Source organism: Zootoca vivipara, chromosome 2, assembly GCF_963506605.1.
Source record: "Zootoca vivipara chromosome 2, rZooViv1.1, whole genome shotgun sequence".
Taxonomy (NCBI): domain Eukaryota; kingdom Metazoa; phylum Chordata; class Lepidosauria; order Squamata; family Lacertidae; genus Zootoca; species Zootoca vivipara.
The window spans coordinates 90,885,150-90,906,140 of record NC_083277.1 but is presented as its reverse complement, the minus strand read 5'-3'; the positions used below and the strand labels follow the sequence as shown (position 1 = coordinate 90,906,140).

At 42.5% G+C, this 20,991-nt stretch overlaps 1 protein-coding gene across 4 annotated transcripts in view; it reads right to left on the bottom strand.

Annotated features, from left to right (window-relative positions):
• Positions 1 to 1,522: 1,522 nt before the first annotated feature.
• Positions 1,523 to 20,991, bottom strand: part of RNF157 (ring finger protein 157) — a 75,682-nt gene continuing 56,213 nt past the window's right edge. For 2 of the 4 annotated variants that reach the window (XM_035104534.2, XM_035104535.2), the window contains exons 15-19: positions 20,452 to 20,636; positions 19,539 to 19,604; positions 18,131 to 18,179; positions 14,555 to 14,665; positions 1,523 to 4,686 (exon numbers count right to left, since the gene is read on the bottom strand). In XM_035104534.2, the coding sequence (XP_034960425.1) occupies positions 4,556 to 4,686; positions 14,555 to 14,665; positions 18,131 to 18,179; positions 19,539 to 19,604; positions 20,452 to 20,636 (542 nt within the window). In that variant the 3' untranslated portion in view covers positions 1,523 to 4,555. Of the gene's footprint in view, positions 4,687 to 7,600; positions 7,642 to 14,554; positions 14,666 to 18,130; positions 18,180 to 19,538; positions 19,605 to 20,451; positions 20,637 to 20,991 lie in introns of all 4 variants that reach the window. The other 2 variants (XM_035104536.2, XM_035104537.2) reach the window with 2 other exon arrangements.

Here is a 20,991-nt window from a genome sequence, read left to right as displayed (position 1 = left end):
AGTAGTTAATAGGGCACAGTTCTATTTGCTGGCAGAGTTAGAATTACATGGTGAGCATTGTTTAATTTTCAGTAGCAAATGAAATAGCTGGTACATGTGAGAATGTGGAAGGGTGAAGGACAGTTGCAATCTGAAAGGACAAACTTAGTTCTAATTCACGGTCAAGTTAATTTAACAATCTGTATTAGTTATTGTAAGAATAATTGTTGCAGCCATGTAGCTTGTTCTTGTAGAACAAAAACTGTCCTGTTTCATCATGACTATGCTCGTTTATAAAGGCAAGGGGTACAGAAAATGCTGGAAGTTGTCTTCCTTGAGCCCTTGAACCACTATTCAGGGGTTAGGGTCAGGGAGGTGTGACTCATGAGGTAAAAAACACAGCAACCCCAAACCTTTTTTTCCCTGTGCTATATCGGGGGATTTTAGGAGGGAGGAAAGTAACGGGGGCACTTTTTCTCTCTCTCTCACCCTCCAGAACATCTCTGTCCCCCAGTCTGCATAGTAACACAATGATTGGCATCCTGTCTAAACTTGAGCCCTAGAATCCACCATCCCAATATTTTGCCAGCAATGAGATACTATACATTTTGGAAACATTAAAAGAGTTTGCTATTTTTTAAGGAAAAGTTTTGATAAAGAAATAGGGGAGATGACAAGCATTCTGGAGCTCATCTTTATACACCGTGTTCATCACCCTACAAGAGAGTTACCCCTGTCTTGCAGGGACAGATGACGCTCCAATTCTAGAACTGAAGCACACATTTAACTCACAAAATCCAACTTGCAAAATCACAAGGCTGAAATTCATCATTCTGCAATATTTGGATTTGTAGTAACGGACGTTCTGGTAGTGGAATTCAAATTTGGGTAGCAGAGACATTCTGCTGGTCAGACCTTGTTTGTGACCAGACTATAATTTAGTACAGTGGTACCTCGGGTTAACAACTTAATTCACTCTGGAGGTCCGTTCTTAACCTGAAAGTGTTCATAACCTGAGGTACCACTTTAGCTAATGGGGTCTCCTGCCACCGTCACACAATTTTTCTCATCCTGAAGCAAAGTTCTTAACCCGAGGTACTATTTCTGGGTTAGCAGAGCCTATAACCTGAAGCATCTGTAACCCGAGGTGCCATTGTACTGGCAGATTTCTCCCAACCATTTCTTCTAAAAAAGCTTCTCATTCATGTAATTTCTAGCTCTTGTGTAATTTGCAAATCCCTTTCTCTGGGGTATTAAGAGTGTGTTTGGCTCTTGCATGCCATCTTCTGATTTTAAAGATTCACTACACCTCCCATACACTCTTATTCAACTCACTGGCCCTATGCTGTTGTTTTAAGTGACGCAAAGAATCGTTCCGGCTTCTATAGATCTGTTACTCAGTTCCAGGTACATTGATAAAAAGATGAACCCTTACCATTTTAAAAATGGCTTTTGTGTTGCTGAGATGTAGCTGTCTTAAGAGGAAGCAAATAGGACACTATGTCCTAAGGAATGTTAGAACACCCCCCCCCCGGCCCCCATCAAAATTCATTTTTAAACCAATGAGACTCTTTCCATTGACAGGCAAGCAGCAGCCTGCCCCTCAAATGACTTAAACTGCTGCCCATAATAGTGTGGCGGTAACACATCTTTTACCTCAGAAAATGACACACACAAACAATTCCAGGGAACAGCTGTCCATCCCTTGTAAACAGCTTTATTCACTCTTTTAAAGAGTCATGCAGTCATAAATACATATTGCATTGTTGCCACTGAGGTGCACACAAGCGTGTCTAGAAGGTTCCATAGTCCCATGTTGTGGCATGTGCACCCATTAAGAACAGTCTGACTGTACTCTTGCATGGGGCACAACTTGCTTCCCGGCTGCACGTGCCTGCTTCACAGTAACAAATTCAGATGGACACCATCCTGCACCTGCAATTTCTGTTGCCTTTGACTTTCCCCCACCCCTGTAAAGGGGGGGACGGACAAAAAGAAAATACATTTCTCCTCAATAACCCACCCCACCCCACATTCCATCCACGTTGCCACTATTACAATTTTCTGAGAAATCTCTGAAACAAACAATAGTTTGCTTCAGAGGGGTATGTGAGGGAACTGAGGAAAAACACACAACCATGCTGTCTATGCCAGTTCTATTTTTCTTGTTATTGCTTTCCCCAGTCTCCAGGTCTTGCTTCATACAGCGTTTTGAATGCTGAGGTAAATCTTGAGAAAATGCACTTTATCCTACAACAGGCTTACTGGTGGACCAGTGGGTGAGGAGAGCTTGATTAATTTAACTAAAGCTTGCAGAACAGCATTTCTGGTGTTCACCAACCCCACTATCCCTTGTAAGGACTCCCAAGAGCACACGGCCATTTCCCCAAGACTCCCATACTGAAAGCTCCTCCATGTGGTAATTGGCAGGTTAAAGGCTGTATCCAAGGTCTCCAGTTGTAGAGTTTTGTCATGACCACCAGTCAATTACAGTAAAGGCCAGAGCCACATGACAGGCATTTCACAGTGGAAGGTGTGTACACTTTGTCTCTTGTAAACAGATTACACAGAAAAACCTGACTGACCAGCTGGGGTGGGGGACAAAATAACTATGTGCACACTTGGGATGCAATACTTCTTTGTTGTTTCTAAAGACAAAACCAATGTTCTCCAGAAAAACTGAAGTGTCCAGCATTCTTCTTAATCCTCTCATTCCCCTCTTCAAGGAGAAACAAATAGTAGACAGGGAAATGGAATATGGAAGTGTGTGTTGTTGGTGAAGACAATGCAACACAATTGTTTTCTTGCTTGACCATCACAGGAAGATGCGACCGGAAGGCCTGAGACAAAGTCTTTGTCTTTGATGATGGGGGCCAGTTAACACAAAGCTAAAGGTGTGACCTGCTCTCCTCCTTCTGGAGGATCAAAGGAGTCTGCCCAGAAAGACTTGGGAAGCCATCTTTGTGCTACACCGTTAATTTTGCTCTACAGTAGGAAAGAGCTAAAGGAATGGAAGTGGTAGGAGGCGAGAGTAGTCAAGCCCAGCTCAAAAAACCCACCACCAATCTAACCTTACCTGACCTTCACTCATCCCCACTCCATCCCCCACAGTTGCAATTGCTCAAATGCCACTTTTTGTTCACTCTTATTCAAGAACAGCAAAACTTCCCATGGTTTTAGTGCAAATATTCCCAAACAGCAGGTTCTAAAACGACTGTGTTGGTGATTCACCAGACTGCTGGCAACTAGCCTGTGCATGGTAGGGGGAGGCTTCACAATGCAGCACAAGGAAGGATGAGAATTTGACTCAACAGGTGGGCCCCAACCAAAGACCAAATTCGACTGCTGGGATGGACAGCTTGTTAAAATGACTGGGGAACTGTTGGCTTCACCAGGACTTGCATACACTCATCACCAAGGAAACCAAGATCATTAACAGTGAAAAAATGCATAGTTAATGATGCATTTAAAAGGCCTTTATCACATAGGGGGAAGACTGCACTTTTATGTAATGCCATGCATGAAGTTTAAGGGACAGTCTGCCTTAATAATATCACTTTACAAGTGCACTTACTAATGCTCCTCTAACTTTGTGCCAGTTAATCTTTTCCCAATCATAAGACCGCATGCCTAACTTCACATGTTCTGTCATCTTCTGATGGGATCCAAAATTAGCAGAAAACAGCCACTAGGGCGGTGTTGTATTTTCACACAATGAATCTCTTTTGTCATTTTCTCTTGACTGGCTGTCTGCTTACCATTTCTCTCCCCCATTTTAAGATACAGCTGCTAGATGTTCCATATTTTAAAGGGGGGGGAACCCTTTGTATTAGATCTTGCCACTTCTATGCAGCATAGAATTCAGCCCAGCTCTTGAAGAATAATGGATATTACACACACCCAAATATTGATTGCTTAGTTGTGACCTGGAATCATTATCCGGGCAGCTCAAATGACTTCAGGGTGAGTGTAGAATGGGTGAAGGAACTATAATCTCATTTCTTCTGATATCAGGTCTGCTGCATGTATTAGGTGGCATCAAATACATGTCTTCCACACTGCGTGGATGTGATAGGTAGCTGTGCCAATACATTAGTTTGCAAGTATATATTTGTCCTCTACGTACATTACATTTTTACAGGTACACATTCTACATGCACCTGTTAAGAATTATAAATAAGTGAAGCAGCATTAATTCCTTGATTTTTTAAAAAAGGGAAACGGGTGTTATGGCAATCACCAAACAATTATTCGGTTACACCATAAAGACAAAGATCAGCAGAGAACAGGGAATGCTGAGTTGACAAGATGATAATAGGAGACAAAGCATCAAAGTTTATGGAGGTAACCATCATTTGAACCCTACTCAAGCCATTCAGCCAATCCTACTGTGTGTTCGTTTTAACATAGAATGATTACAAGGGTAATGTGGATTCTTGGCTACCAAGTGTGGTGTTTAAAACAATGTCACATCATCTGCAGGGTTTGACAGGGGTAATGCCCACAGCTTAGCTGCTTTAAGTGTTTTAGGGAAACGTGTTCAGTGCTGTGATTTCTCTCTCCACACAATGCAACATCATCGAGGACACAGAAGTCCCAGCATGCATTGCATATCTTCATCATACTCCAGGTTGATGCTGCTGGCAGAAAAGTGGCGCCTCAGGGTCTGGCTGTGATTCAGAAGATTGTCAGCTGACGCCTGGATACCTATGAGAAGAAAAGTAATGGATAATACTGTTGGGTAGAGCGTAGTGGGATAATAGGAAGCAGAATACCAGTGCCAAAGAAAGGAAAAACAAGAGGTTTGTGCTTTAAAATTTAGGCAAGTAATAGATGTAGTAGCCTACAGACTCTGGCAAGAGTACTGGAAGACTGGTTCCTAATAACGGCCAAAAACTAGGGGTGGCAGTTTTTACAGAACTCATTTTAGGTCCTCATTGAGCCCTGGGTTCATTCTATAACATTGACATTTGTTACAAGGTATATCTGAAGTTTGGTAAAACTAATTTATTTATTTATTTTAATGTATTTACCTTTTCCTACCTGCACTTAAAATATAGTAATGGAGGTTTGTCATAATTTCTTCTACCACTTTAACCATCCACTTAAAGAAAAGGAAACTTATCATGCTCTTAGGTCCTCCATGAAAAATTGGACAAGCCAGCCAACATAAATAGCTGTTTATAGTATCTTCACTGTAGGTTTGACAGGTTACCCATACAAGTGTGAATATGGAAGCTGCTGTTGTTGTTTCAAACAAAATGAAAGTTTCTGAAAGTACACAAAGCATGCCTACAAATGTCTTCCATATAAGAAACAGGCAGATGGTGTCTGGAAGTATCTTAGGTCCCTTCCTAAATTTAGCAGCCTCGCACTGTGAGAAGATCTTTAAATAGTTGCTGGATTTAGTAAAAAGAATTGCCCATAAGGCTCTTCATTCTAGGAACATTTTGATATCTTCCATTCAGTAAGAACAGCCCTATTGGCCCAGGCCAGTGTTCTGTGATCGCAGACGGACAGACTCAGGAAGTTGATAACATAACAGGACCATTTTAACAGAGTGCTGTACATCATTCCCTAAAACTCTAACTTATCTTAGTTTAGCTATAGCCCAGGCATCCCCAAACTTTGGCCCTCCAAATGTTTTGGACTACAATTCCCATCTTCCCAGACCACTGGTCCTGTTAGCTAGGTATCATGGGAGGGACCCAGGTGGCGCTGTGGGTTAAACCACTGAGCCAGGGCTTGCTGATCAGAAGGTTGGCGGTTCGAATCCCTGTGACAGGGTGAGCTCCCGTTGCTTGGTCCCAGCTCCTGCCAACCTAGCAGTTCAAAAGCACGTCAAAAAAATGCAAGTAGATAAATAGGAACCGCTACAGCGGGAAGGTAAACGGCGTTTCCATGTGCTGCTCTGGTTTGCCAGAAGCGGCTTTGTCATGCTGGCCACATGACCTGGAAGCTATACGCCGGCTCCCTCGGCCAATAATGCGAGATGAGCGTGCAACCCCAGAGTCGGTCACGACTGGACCTAATGGTCAGGGGTCCCTTTACCGTTTACCTATGGGAGTTGTAGGCCAAAACATCTGGAGGGCCACAGTTTGGGGATGCCTGCTATAGCCCAAGCATGAAAATAGCTGCCCTGGGCACAGCACAGCTATTTATATTCTCATCTTTGATGCAGTGAATAAAAAGTAGACATTTTAATTATTTGGCATCTATGGAGCCTACAGTCAAGAAATGCCATAAGTTATAAGCTGGGATTTTCATTTACTACAGGAAGCAACTAAGTACGTCTTTCATGTGCTTTAATTTGACCCCAAGGCATTATATTTGTACTAAACAAAAAAGAAAAAAGAAAAAAAAGAAAACCACTTGCCAGCCTACAGCATAGTTATATGTTAAATGAGGCAATTAACTCCTGCAAAACAGCTCTAAATCTCATACACTTTGCAGGGATTTCATTAGGAAATCATTGCTGTGTAGAGAGAAAGTGCAACTATTATATAGTAGCCAAATATCCAGCAACGGTTATCTCCCTCCCTCCTGGACTTAATCTTTGAAGTATGAGAACTCCCCCTTCATTCGGGAATGGGCCCTTGCTGAAATGTAAAGTTAATTGCGATGTGATAGCACAAGGAATGAAAGTCCATTGTTTACAGCAACCTTTTGAATAGTCAGATTTAGTCAATTCAGCAGCATTAGTCTTTTTGCACTCTTGCGAAGGAAACATTTTATGGGCACTTGCTAATCAAAGTGGCTGAGTGCCCAAGACAAAAACAGTAAATATATTTCTGTAGTCAGACAGATTAATAGATAGATATAACAGAGAGGGAATCTAGTTGATATTGTGCACTTGGACTTTCAAGAAGCTTTAGACAAGCAACCTCACCAGCAGTCACGGAATTAGAGAGGTCCTGTTATGGAGCAAGAAACAGGAAATAGAGAGCAGGGATAGAGGGATGTAGAAGCTAGAACCCCCCCCCCAAAGGATTGGTACTGGGACCTGTATTTTTTAGCAGCCTATCCTACGGCAAAAGAGAGTCAAGAGTTGTGGTGGGTAATAATTGCCTCAGTACATGTGAGCTAAAATCTATCCCAATACACCATTTGTAACATTTGTGGACTTAGTCCCTGAACATGAAATAGCCTGGGTATAGACACACCCATCTCACAAGCATGGTAACCAGTACATGGCTAGAAAAATGCACCCGGGCACTGGTCATGAATAGATACAAACGGTTTGCCTTACAGTGTAATCTTGTGCATGTCTCCTCAAAAGTCAGTTTCCCTGGGTTCAATGGCAATTACTTCTAGGTAAGCATGTGTAGGATTGCAGCCTCAGATTCTGTAGCTTGGCTTTTAAAAGTCATTTGCACCAATGAGTTAAGAAAGCCCATTCTGCAGTTGTGTTTCGGTACAAGAAGTGATAAGAATCACTTGCCCCTGCCAATATTTCATGCGCAAGAGGCAATCCTTCATATATATTTTTTTAAAAAAAGTGTGTAGGGGGTGGGGACTGTGTCGATCAAAACAAAGCCTTACAGAGAAAGATTATACTGCAAAATGAAATCTAGGTTTATTCAGACGAAGTGAGCAGCAGAGGACTTCGCAAATCTCATACCTATTCCTCAATGCTTATGGGGCAGGATTCCGGAACTGCAGCTGTTTAGTAGGAAAGACCAGAAGCAAATGGTGAACAAGAGAAAGGACAGACAACACAAATGCAAATGCATGCAACGGGGAGAGAGAGAGAGAGAGAGAGAGCACAAAAAAGGGACAAAACAAAAACTACCTTCTACATTGTAATCCCTAATGCCAATCTAGGAGATTTCACATAGAAGCCTGTGTGCTTCAGCACTCTTAGGAATCGTGTTCCAAGTCAGTGGCCATTTCCAAGCATGTCTTGGTTACTGTGAGCAGCCTATCACAAAGGGATGGAACCTAACCCAAGGTGTCTACAAGAAGCATGGGACAGAGCATAGGTTCAACTCAAAGTCTGTTTTATTCCACAGAAACATTTCTAAAGCAGATGGGATGGGAAGCAGGGGTCCTTGATTAATGGATGTTCAAGAGAGGGCTGGGTGCTCTAGAAGGGTGCTGCAGCAAGCTAATCCTTGCAGCCCAACTCAATTTGAGCTCTACCGCTTTAAAACAGCTCACATGCATCATAGATATTGTTGGTCCAGACCACAGTTTGGTGGCAAGCTAGGCCATTAAACCTGTGTAAAGCATGCCAAGAGGAGAGCCAACAATTCCACAGAGATTCCTTGCCTCTTGCATGGCCAATGATGTCACAATATAACATTGTTATACATTCTATAGCACAGAATTGGCAGCAGATTGCAGGGTGGGGGCACAATCCATCAGACATAGCCCCCAAAGGCAGACATGGGAAATAGCATTTTGAATGGGCAGAGCTAATTTTCACTGGGCTAAATGTTAGGTGGTACGGTTGATGCACAGAATACCTACTCTTTCCATGAGACCCCAGAATTATTCATTTAGTAGTAAAATCTATGCCCTATGTTCAAAAGGGATTCCCAAAGCAGCTTAAATTAATGTTGGGGAAACAAATTGCAAGACCAAAGTGTTACCATCCAAAATTTAAGGTCACTACACTTTGACTTTTGCACAGAACATAGGGCAGTTTTCAATAAGCATTATGTTTTAACTCAGAAAGAAGCAACAGCTAAGGTGTGTCTGTCTGGTCATAACTGGAAAGCACAGTTGTGTAGCCTCTAGAATGCAACAGATGTGCCTATACCCTGTTAACAATGGCTCAGGGGTGTCCATGTTAAGAGCTCAATAAACAATCCCCCCTGAGTATTCTGCCTGTAGCTGGGAGACTATCTCAGCAGAGCAAAATGCGTAGCTGGAGACACACAACAAACTATAAACATTTACCTATTACTGGGTACCAAAGGAACACTATTTGGCCCTGTGATAGCTGCAGCAGAATCCCTTGAGATGGGCCAACATGATCATTGCCAGCTAGCCATGCTCATCAAGCTGTCTGAGTGAATCACCACTTGCCCAGTTGCCAATTTACTTAAAGGCCCTGCTTGTACCACTTTTTTTTTTTTGCTACTTGGGGAACACAAAACATGCAGAGATTTTTGAGTAACAAATAGTACATGCATGGACTGGTTTGCTGCCTTCCACCTCCCATATATAAATGACCTTGGTGGATATTTAGAAGGGAAACACACAACAGTATTTGACACCATTTCTGTATTTTGCTCTCTGGCATGTACACCTGAAAGAAGTGGTTTTTATTCTCTTATACATCTCTTATGTTGTTTTTATCAACATTTGAGAATTATTTAGCCCCACAGCTGGGCCACTACATCTGGCTATTAACCATATCAGTAGGCATTCCCTTTTGAGTTTGTCCCTGCCTTCTAATTTGTTGGTTCTATTATGCCAATTAAGTGCCGATAGAGCATGTGCACAGAAAGCTGTGTGTCCACCTCATGTTTATTCCCCACCCAAGAAGTGTGCAAAAGTACTTAGTCAAACAATAGTAAATTTGCTTGTGCAGTTTTTCAGTTTGTGGAAATCTTGAGTGATCTAAATAATACATATATACATAGATGGCTAAGTTCCTGACACACCTTTATTGGCATGCTAGAAAAGAAATGAAGGCAATTGTAAATTCTCAAACACACACTTTTCAGATTGTAGCCCAATAAATCTGGTGTAGAGATTTTTAATGCAGTTTGCTTGTGCAGTTTTCTGGTTTTGGGCAAATCTGAAAAAATTGAAAAAATACTACCAGAAATGGTTACAAGCAAGGCCAGAAGAGAAATGAAAGCACTAAAGAAGTAGCGTGCATAGGAAGGGGAGTAGCAGAAAGTGACAACACAGAAACAAATGGTCTGTGACCCCAAGTTGAGTGGCTTGGAACCTGATTTCCCCCAACTTACTGGATTTATCCATGTATCAAATAAGCCAAAATTTATAAGGGAAAAGCATCAAGACTTGTGTTGTGTGAGGGCAATGTCATGTGCACTATATGCAAATCAATTGGGAACACAAACAGCCGCAAACCCACATTAAAACCCAGTGCGGACAAGCCCTAAGCCAACTATCGCACATTCAAAATTAATACTTTGCTTTTCCATCTCCCGTACTTACCTTTGTACCTATTCACTCTTTAAAAAGGGGAAGAGAACCCAGAGACTAAATGTCCTTAAAACAAAGAGAATGAGCTGGGGTGGGATTCCCCTCCTCAAATAAACTGAAGTGGAGTACCTAGAAGTGCTTCGTTTTTTTGTTTTTTTTAGGAGTTCGAACTTTGAGGTGAAGGAAATGGAGTGTGAGGGAAACAAGAGGACAACTTCAGAAACGCACCCCTGCCGTTAGATCAGCCAGGCACATCATTACTCCAGCCATATACCAAAAAGCTCAAGGGCGCAGCATCTGCGAATAAGCAACTCAAGAAGTCTCATTCCCCATTCTGTTTTACATATCTAGCTTGTGCACCATGGAAGCAGGTACATGCTGCTTCCTGACTGGCTGCAAAGCAAAGCACGGGTTTGCACAATAACACACTGCAGCTAGGGGAAAAAGAGGACTTGCCTTCGTCTGTTACATAGAGTGAAGGGTGGGGGATCTGCAAAAGATTCCTGCAAGCAGCAAAGGGTATGCAAGCCAGAGGAGGTGATGACACCTCTAGTGACTGTATAGTAATTTATTCCACAGGCCTCCTGATGCCCAGCTTCCATTCCTACAGTTAAATAAGCACTGCAGGCAACGCTAGGGAATACTTCCTATGTCAAGCAGATAACAGCTGGGATGTGATAAAGATGTGATCTTTCATTCAATGCAATTCTTGAATTTAGCCAAGGTTCTGGGTTTGGAAGCTTATGTACAACCAGGTATGCTAGGGAGTAAGTTCCACTACAACACATTTAGAGAAATATCTCATAATGCAGTTATGTGATGAAATAACGAGACAGGAAGAATAAGAGACACTGCTATATTAAGTTGGTCAGTAGCAAACTCATTGACTACTGCCATACAGTAAGGTAAAGGGACTCCTGACGATTAGGTCCAGTCGTGACCGACTCTGGGGTTGTGGTGCTCATCTCGTGTTATTGGCCAAGGGAGCCGGCATACAGCTTCCAGGTCATGTGGCCAGCATGACAAAGCTGCTTCTGGCGAACCAGAGTAGTGCACGGAAATGCTGTTTACCTTCCCGCTGGAGCGGTCCCTATTTATCTACTTGCACTTTGACGTGCTTTCGAACTGCTAGGTTGGCAGGAGCTGGGACTGAGCAATGGGAGCACACCGCGTCGCAGGGATTCGAACTGCCGACCTTCTGATCGGCAAGCCCTAGGCTCTGTGGTTTAACCCACAGCGCCACCCGCTACTGCCATAGTATATGCCTTTAAATATGAGAAAGTTTTGCTTTCCTAAAAGTTTCCTGAAAAGCAAAACCAAAAGTTTTGCTTTCCTAAAAGTAAAACAAAAACAATCAAAAAACCTGACAACAAGCGTTATGGGGATTTATCTGCAATGATGGACTTTTTGGAGGTGGCAAGAGGAAGGATTTGCTAAAAGTAATATTTTGCATGATAGTTCATATGCTATCATTAATGCACACTGTTCTTCACTTTAAAAGCACAGAGATGCATTACAAAGCCGTTTTTTTTACCAGTTTGCACCATATTGCACAGTATATATTAGCTACTGTTCTATAGGTGAAACTCGGAAAAGTAGAATATCGTCAAAAAGTGCATTTATTTCAGTAACACAACTTAAAAGGTGAAACCAATATACGAGATAGATGCATGACATGCAAAGCAAGATATGTCAAGCCTTTATTTGTTGTAATTGTAATTATTTGTCATTAGGCGGGTCAATTATAAATGGAATGTAATTAATGAAATGTAATAGCGATGTTTATTTTTGCATTATTGTAACTATTTGTTTTATTACTGTGGAATTTCCAAAAGAAAGCATTTGTAAAAATTAAAAGGAAAATAAAAAATAATAATAAGTTGCGTTACTGAAATAAGTGCACTTTTCGACGATATTCTAATTTTCCGAGTTTCAGCTGTATATCTTTCCTTATTCAAAAACCCATTGACAAGCCTGCTACTTCACAGGTTCTAGGCAACTTTAAATAGCTCAACTGTGGAATATGTTGTGGAACATGTCATTCCTCCTCCCCACTTCTTGTTCTTCTGATAGAACTGCAACCACTGTTCTGAAACCTGATGCTATATTTGGAACACTTATCCACTACACCAGGTATGCAGTTTTCCTGAAAGTCAAGGACATTCTTCACATCCATACTGGTGACTTTATTGAATAAGATGGGTTGCATGTGTCAGCCTCTGTTCTCTGGTTCCTCACTGCCCAATAGCCATTTTAAGACCCCTGGGGGGAAAATGTGCCAGTGATTTATTTTACTGCCCTCCAATAGCTTGCTTGACTGAAGCAGGATTTCCCAGTTTAAAAGATCACAGTTTGAAGGGTTATGGATAAGCACTAAATTGTACTTAGCAAGGCATTTGGTTAAGATTTTGCTCGGGTCTGGGCTTATACACAGAGCCATGATGGCTTGAAGGTACCAACACTGCAAGGACATAATATGGTGCAATATTTTAATCTCGTAACTATAAATGACCTTGCATGTGGCTGTGTTCAAACAATTCCCGCCCCAGAAGAAAGATGGCATTTGCCACTATTGTTAGAGGGTCTCTTATCTGCGGGCACATATGCTTTTGCAGAGCAAAGCTTGGATTAACTGCAGAATTTCCCAAGTGAAATAAATTACACAGAGGGACAGCACAACAGAGGAAGTAAGCTAGCTTGCTAGCAGCTATGTGAGAAAGCTCTCCCTCTCCGAAGCAGTGAATTAGACCAACCAAGAAAGATTCTTTCAGGTATCTCAAGTTTACAGCCTTGAAAGCTTTAGCGAAAGGCAAAATAAGCAAGGGATGGGTTGCTATGGTGTTACAAATGACAACAAATTTACTGACATGGGAGGATGGGTCTGATGCACCTGCACTTAAAAGATTTGGGGCATAAGCCAGAAGAGGTTTGGAACACTTAAATCCTATTAAAATAAACAGAAATGAAAAAACACACACTAGGTAAGTGTTCCAAGTCCTCTCTGGGTGGGACACATGAATGCAATCCATCAAGGGCAGAGGTGCACAAGTCCCTTATATTTCAATGGACCAGCACAGAATTGTGCCGATGGTTTCCAACCATTGGAAATAAAAACCAACAAATCTTTAATTTTCATTAATCCTGGACCAGGCAAGGCCAATTTGCTCAACTATAATGAATGATTCTATTCGCCCCCCTATTCAGTTTTGTCCAGACCCCTAAAGGTCAGTCAGTAAAATTTACAGCCATTTCAGCAACCCGGAGAAATGGAAAGGGTGGAAGCATGGGCTAAGAAAAGAAAAACAAGAAATTTGCTGGCGTAGAGTGAACATGAACTTTCACACTGATGAAACCCAGTGGGGCAAAAGGATCAATGAAACAGCAAAGAGACACACAAGACATACCCGGGATTAGTAACAAAAAGTAAGGTGGGGAATGTGATACCAGGGCTAAGCCAAGGAATTTTTAAGCATGTCTCTAACCTGCTTTTTCATTATGTCACTAACCAGGCTAGCTATGTGTAAAGAAAATAATTAAATCTGAAGGACCTTTACATATTGGTTAGAAATAGAATGAGATTGGGGGCGATGGCTGGATCTTATTTTAGTGCAGGAAGAAGTCCCCCAATAGAGCATCTTTTCCATGGAGTCACTAAATTACATATCATGGAAGAAGTGTGGTTCCTTCTGTACCCAACAGATCTAACCAACGCTTTGACTTCTATAAGCATATCTAGGAGCTGACAATTTATTCTGCCACTATGAATCTTGCCTGGAAGAACTCTGCACGCTGAATCTTGGGCTCAACTTTAAAACTTGACCCTATTTCCTTATGCCAGGTGTACGTGAACGTATCTAAACTGCACACTTAAAACTGCTTTCACTGCCGTGGCTGAAGGAGCTTGGGCACTGGTCCTCAACAGGTGGATGAGGACACCCAGGTGGGTTACAACCCAACCAAAAGTGGGCTGCACCAGCAGTGCTTTCATTTCCTTTCCACCCCTGGCTTCAAAAAGTTTTAAAGATGCGAAAAAAAATGTGGAGGGGGAGAGAGTAGAACACAGAAGGAGAAAGAAGGGGATGAAAATATTCAGTAAGAAATAAGAGTGGGCACCACGCTACACATTGAATTAAATGTGGCTCCCGTGTCTTATGGGCTATTAAAAACTTGCCTTATGTTAGGAAACCTAAAAATGATCTCTATATTGTAGTGCGATGCAGGGCTGGTCAGGGAAGGTAAGTGGGCATGGTTTAAAATACCTGGAAGATGCCATAGCTGAGCACCTTTATTTTTGCCTGTTTCAACGTGGAGTATAGCTATATGTACATGCAAGTGTTACGTTATGGCTTCTGGCGACAGGTGACAGGGTGGGGTGGGGGGGCTATGTAAGAGGCTCCCCTCCCACCTCCACACACCCACAAAAGTTCATGTTCAGCAGACTGCCACTCACCAGGTAAGCAGGCCTCAGAGCACAGCTTATTGTCCAGTGCTTTCACGCTTGCGTTGCCAATGTCATTGTTATTGTCACACTCCATACCTAGGTATGCGCCTGTCCTTTGGCCTGTAAGGGAGTTAACGTAGTTAGAGAGGGGATGGGGCTGCGCTTTGACATGCGTATTCTTTCTCCTTAAAATATCGGAAGGCACAAACAGTTCGTATCAGGAGTTGGGGAAGAAAACCTCAACAGCAGCCCATGGGGGCATTGAGAGTGGACAATAAGGCGTTTGACTGGGATGCGTCTGCAACTCTGCATTAAGCCATCTTGGCAGGTTTCCTCAACCACTTCCATTTCTATCCTGGTTTTCCAAGAAAAAAAAATATTGCCAGTGAGGAAGGGTACAGGCACAGGAGGATATTTAACCTTTTCTGCAAAGGCAATACATAAGCAGGCACAGAAAGGAAGATTACAGAGCAGCAGGGGGAAAGCTAAATGAACAGCAGAGAAGGCCATCACCAGCTCATGCTTTTGCAGGTCTCTGGCTGGTGTCTGAAGCCTTGTGGAGGAAGCTATATGAATGCTTCAAAAACCAAAACCTTCCCCCAACTTGTTACCTCCCCGGCAAACACAACACAACAGGAACCTCAGTTGGTTGCACAAAGAAAGCACTATTAATTTTGTATCACAAATGAGCACCGTTGGACAGATCCCTCTCTTTGGGTAGCTCTGGGAATGGTAGTTCTTTGTGACAGGGGTGGGGAACTTGACGCCCTCCCGATGTTCCTGGACTCCATCTCCCATAGTCCCAGACCACTGGCCATGCTGGCTGGGGCTGATGGGAGCTGGAGTTCAACAATGTCACCTGGAGTTCAATGAGTTCCCGTTTCCTGTTCTGTTGAGTGGGTGCTAGGGATTTCTAACAGAATTCTTAGCCCCTTCACAAGAACGACAGTTCCTTGAATGATGCCTTGCACTGGTATAAAACAGATACAGAAAAGTCTGCAGCATAGATTTGCTTTGACACAGCTTAATGTTGGAAAGCAAAAACTGTGATTGCCTTAGGCTACCTTTTTCACATTTCTCCAGTAATATTCTAAGAGGTGCTCACACATATCATAATTATTGCGGTGAGTTTTCATTTTTAACAGTTAAATGAGAAGACTAAACTGAGTCAAAGGTCTGTTTAAATGGGGGCATCTTCTTTTAGCTGAAGTTCTCAAGAACAATAAGTGATGCATTACTTCTGAAAATGCCCCAACGTAACCAACAATGGCATCTGTTTTAACAAGATCTGGCTATACCCCTCTCCATATCTTACAAAAGCCCTTAGGCTTATTCATTATTTTTCCTTGCAATATTCCAGATTATATTTAGACTGCGTGGGTACTATTTCATTTTTTGTTTTGTTTTTGTTTTGTTTTTTTAAAAAAGACAGACACATATATGCGGTAAAGGAAGAAATTTACAGGACTTCCATATATTAACTCTGGAAAAGTTAATAGAAATCTTGCCATTTGGTTTTTTAAAAAAGCAAAAGACATTGCAAGAGGAAATCTTTTCCATTGTTTTCTGGACAAGTGGTTTTGGGGGCTGGAGCAGAAGACTATGTTTTAAAAAGTCTTTCTGTGACAACTCTCTGAAGCCCTGAAAGAAAAGTATTCCACACAATAATGTGGGTGGTTCTTTACTTAATCAACCACACAGACTATCCATCGTACTCTGGACTCCCTGCTGGTTGGATGCGCAAGTGTGCAAAAACTCGCAAGTCCTAAGAACACCAGAAGAGCATTCCTGGACGTCTAAATAAGAGTGCTATTTAAAAGGCCTCCTGCTATTTCAAGCTTCAAAATAAAGTAAGTATTTATGGTGACAGAATCCATCAAAGCCGCTTTGGTTGACATGCTAAGAAGCAAAACTGACGCACAGTCAAGTACTCCGGCATGGCTGGTTTATGGAGTGGGCTGCTGGGCATGTGCTACATGACTGCTGTACAAGGCAAGCATGCAATCTCACTGAAATCCCAGAAGCGCAGCTGGCACTAAAGCAGAAGCCCCAGCCATGGGAGGGGGGAAAGGGAATGGCACCTGCTGACCCATGGAAAAGCCACCAGGTTTTGGTGAACACGGCCATTATACTGCTATTTAAGAATGGGTTCTCTGCCTTGCTGGTGCTTACTGAGGGTGTGAGAAGTGTTGCGCATGAAAGAGAAAAAGATCACATGATCTGTCACCCTCCCCATCATCCAGAACCAGTGGCATGCCACAGAGTTTAACTGAGTTACAATTTGCTCCAGTTATTGGTAAACTTGGCCCAACTCCTGCTGCAGCTTTCAAGTTAACCCTCAAATGTTAGCAAAAACACAGTAGCATGAAACATTCTGCAAGCATACCAGAAGCCCGAGGCTAATTGGCATGTTCCATTGAAAGTGATCTATACATATGCTTTGTGGATGCCAACTTCCAGAATCATAATACACATGTGGGTTTAAGTTTTGCTTTAACCTTCCAATTATTAAGCATGCCTTTGCGGTATTTTCAAGCTTGTCTCCTTGCTGCTGACCACGAGCACCTGAAACTTGCCTTTTAAAAATGAGATGCTCAGAGTTCACAAGGAAAGTCCATGAGTCAACTAAAAGCTATTTTACTTGGGGAGGGTTGTGTATGGAAACTCTAACAATGTTTATTACAAAGTTTTACAAAGCGGGTTGATTTCTAATCAGCCAAACACACCAAGGAAGAAGAGGAAGCCCATTTTACCTGGCTTCTCTTCCCACCACAGTGAGAGCTTGTCTCTCCATCTTCCGAAAGTACCAAAGAGGGGTGTCGTCATCTGGGGTTACGGAAGTGTCACAGATCCCTTACTTTTGGGGGAGCAGTCTTCCATCAGGGTCCCTATGTCAGTGGCCCAAGACCTAGCTCCCAACACGTGATACTTTGCACTGACCTATACTTTGCTGCTGCAAAGTTCTGGTGTCAATAGCCCTCTAAGTAGCTAAAGACTGAACCTAGTTGGTCATTATCTGCAACAGTGAAGATTCCCCCTTCAGTTTTGCAATTTTGCACCAGAACATCCACTGCTAAGGGCATTGCCAAAGATGCTCCAGCTATCTGAAGATTGCTCTCTGCTTCACCCTTCCCTCCCTGCTCCATTTTCCAGAGAAGTGTTTGGAATTGCTATTGCTTTAGTAAGGGACCCTGGCATTTTGAAACTGAAGACTTTTCATTTATGTCTCTACCTTGCAACATTTTTATAATTTGACTTGTGAGCGGCATTACTGAAACTCCTGAAACCTGTTTTACACTACTTTGCAAAAACTAGACCTCATATTTTGGCATCAAAAACACATTAACCCACAATATACAGGAAAAGCCATCAAGTAGCTTTATATTACAATCCCCCCCAACACCTCCAAACTCTTTAGACCATCCATCTGCTACTACAAGATAAACAAGGCTGAGCTTGTCCAGAAGTCCCACCCCCGCTTAGCCTTGCTTTTCCTTATCCACCACTGTGAACACTGCCAGCTGGATGTGATGAAACATAGCCAAAAAAATATGGGGAAAGGAGTAATGGTCTGTTCTCCGTTACCATCTTCTTGTGTGGGGGAGCCAGCCTCTTCCTCCATGACGTCATTCCCCTGCCACAAAAGATGACAAGGTGCGAATGTTAAAAGTGAAGGACTTGCAATGCAAAGAGGAAGACACAAAAGCTCAGTCATCAGAGCTTGGTTCCCTCCTAAAAAGGGTGTCAAGAGAAGTATTCTCCTATGTATTTTCTCCACAGATGAAACCTGAAATTGGCTTGATCAAATGAACTGAGCTAGAGGCTCCCTGTGAAACCTAGTGCGGTGGTGCTTTGACCGATCGGAAAGCCATGGATAGATATGAAGTTTAGTTTGCTTGTTTCTAGAGCTGGAGTCCCAGTCATATGGGCACACTAGGTTTCACAGGGAGCCTCTGGCTGAGCAGCTGCTTTGGCTGGGCAGCAAGGAATAGAAAAGTAAGAGAATATGCTTAGCTAACAGCAATCCACAAAGACTCAGATTAGCCAGAAGAACCTGTTCCCTCACCGATCCAGAGTATTTCCTCCCCCCCCCCCTTTTTTATAACTTTATTTTTTTTGGCAAAGTTATAATAAATAAATAATAAATATTAAAATGTGCACCCCACCCCGAGACCATTCCATTGTAACTATCCAACCTCCAAAAATTTCAACACCTCTTGCGATGGTTTGACCCCTTTCCGTTTAAACAGCACAAATTCTACAAATACCTTCCATATCTCCTCAAAATTATTTCTCCTGCATATTCCCCTGTCTTACCCTAATAGCACCTGTTAATTTATCATTAATAGCTACATCCCACACCTCTTTATACCATTCCTCCATTTTATATTCACCTTGCCCCTTCCACTTCCTAGCTATAATAACTCGTGCAGCTGTCAATAAATTTGTGAGCAAGTCCTTCATAGCCTGTGAACCTTCCACCCCATTGTAAACTGATAATAATGCTACCTCTGGACTGGTCAGCTTTAATCCAGTGATTTCTGTTATCTACTTAAACACCCTTTGCCAAAAAAGTTGTATGTCACTTTGTGCTGAGCTACAAACTGCATCACAGACAGAGGGCCTTCTTGGTAGTGGCACCCGCCCTGTTCCAACAGATGTCAAGGCAATAAGCAGCTATCCTATTTTTAAAAGGACATCTGAAGGGAGCCCTGTTTAGGGAAGTTTTTAATATTTAATGCTGTACTGGTTTAATATTCGATTGGGAGCCGCCCAGAGTGGCTGGGGAGACTCAGCCAGATGGGAGGGTTCAAATAATAATTATTATTATTATATTATTATTATCACTGAGCGGTTCTCAGCTTCCCCTTTATCAACTACACAATTTACAGCATTTTCCATCTACAGTATTTCACTTTTTTTGGCTTTTACCTCCTATCATCCCTCCCCTTCAACCCCCGTGTTTAATAGGCTTTCAAAGATGGAACTTTACCTCTGCGTCTCGTTCCTCTGCTGACATACTGACAAAATTTTCATCTGGAGATTCAACAGGGGTTGACTAAGGGAAGAGAAAGGGGAAAGGGCAGGACTTGGACTTAATGGTGCAATTCTTGTAGGGGCAGGTCACGATCACTGGCAAATTGCATCGGTGGTATCAACCCCAACACACGTTGTGAATTTTTTTAATGTCTCGCTGGCTTTCCACCTATTCTCAAATGAGTTTTTGCAACAAGGTACATCTGGCCAGTGCTTTTTTTTCCTAAAAAAAGGTTTAGGGGTACTCTCATTTTGACTCAAGAAAATCACCATTTTATAGTTCAAATTGGGGGAAATGAATACAGTAAATGGACAAAAGTACGACGATTCACAAAATGTTTAGGAGTCTGCATCCCCCCAGAAAAAGAGCACTGCACCTGGCCGCCATATTGGTCAATTTCTGCCACACCTAGGCGATGGCTGCTTAGCCACAACCTACAGTGTTGTGTGTTTGCTGCCATATTATTATTATTATTATTATTATTATTATTATTAGAAATTAATGAACCTGACTTAACCATGTTCATTAATTTCAATGGGTCTAATCTGATTAAAACAGTTGAATCTCTCTCTCTCTTGGTTTGAGAATTTTAAAAAGGGGGTCTTGCATTATATGAAGTGCTTTGCCTGCCCCGATGGTGAACACATCCCTCAGAGTAGGGATGGGGAACATGTAACTCTCCAGTTATTGTTGAACCATAACCCCATCATCTCTGGCTGGGAGTGATGAGTGTTGAAGTTCCACCACATCCAGAAGGCCACAGGTTTCCCACCCCTGCCTTTACAAGGGCGGCTGTCGTAATAGAAATGAACTATCCCGCATCACAGTTTCTGCTGCTTGGTCATCTGAATAGGCTTGCCATACTTACATCTCCTTCTGAAGGTACCCCACTGGCAACAGCAGGCGATGGGATCATGTCCCCCTCTTCCTCAGTGCCAGGAGCTATATAGGAGCCTGACATTGAAGACATGGTGTCAGTGCTGATCTCAGAGTGCTGGCTTTGAGAGGAAGCCATGGACATGACCGACTGGGCCAGGCTGCTGCTAACAGGATCTAAGGAAAGAGAGGAGGGCGCAGGCAAGACATTGCCAGGGAGGCTGGTTATAAAGGGACACACAATAAACTAGCTGAGATACGAGTTTAGCAAAAATATATATTAAAAAACAAGCTTTTTAAGAGCGTCCAAGATCCAACCCGAGTCTCAGTCCTGTGCCAGGAAATGGTCCAATCTGCTATGCTCTTAACTCATCACACATTTTCCTTACTGCATCCGGCTCCTGATCACGTGTCTTTTATGAGCTGCCTCTTCTAGCTCAAATCCTATGATAAAGCTACTCACTGATCTGCCTGCTTTCCAATTGTATAGCAGCAGCATGGGTTAATCAACCCATTAGTTAATCAACACAAT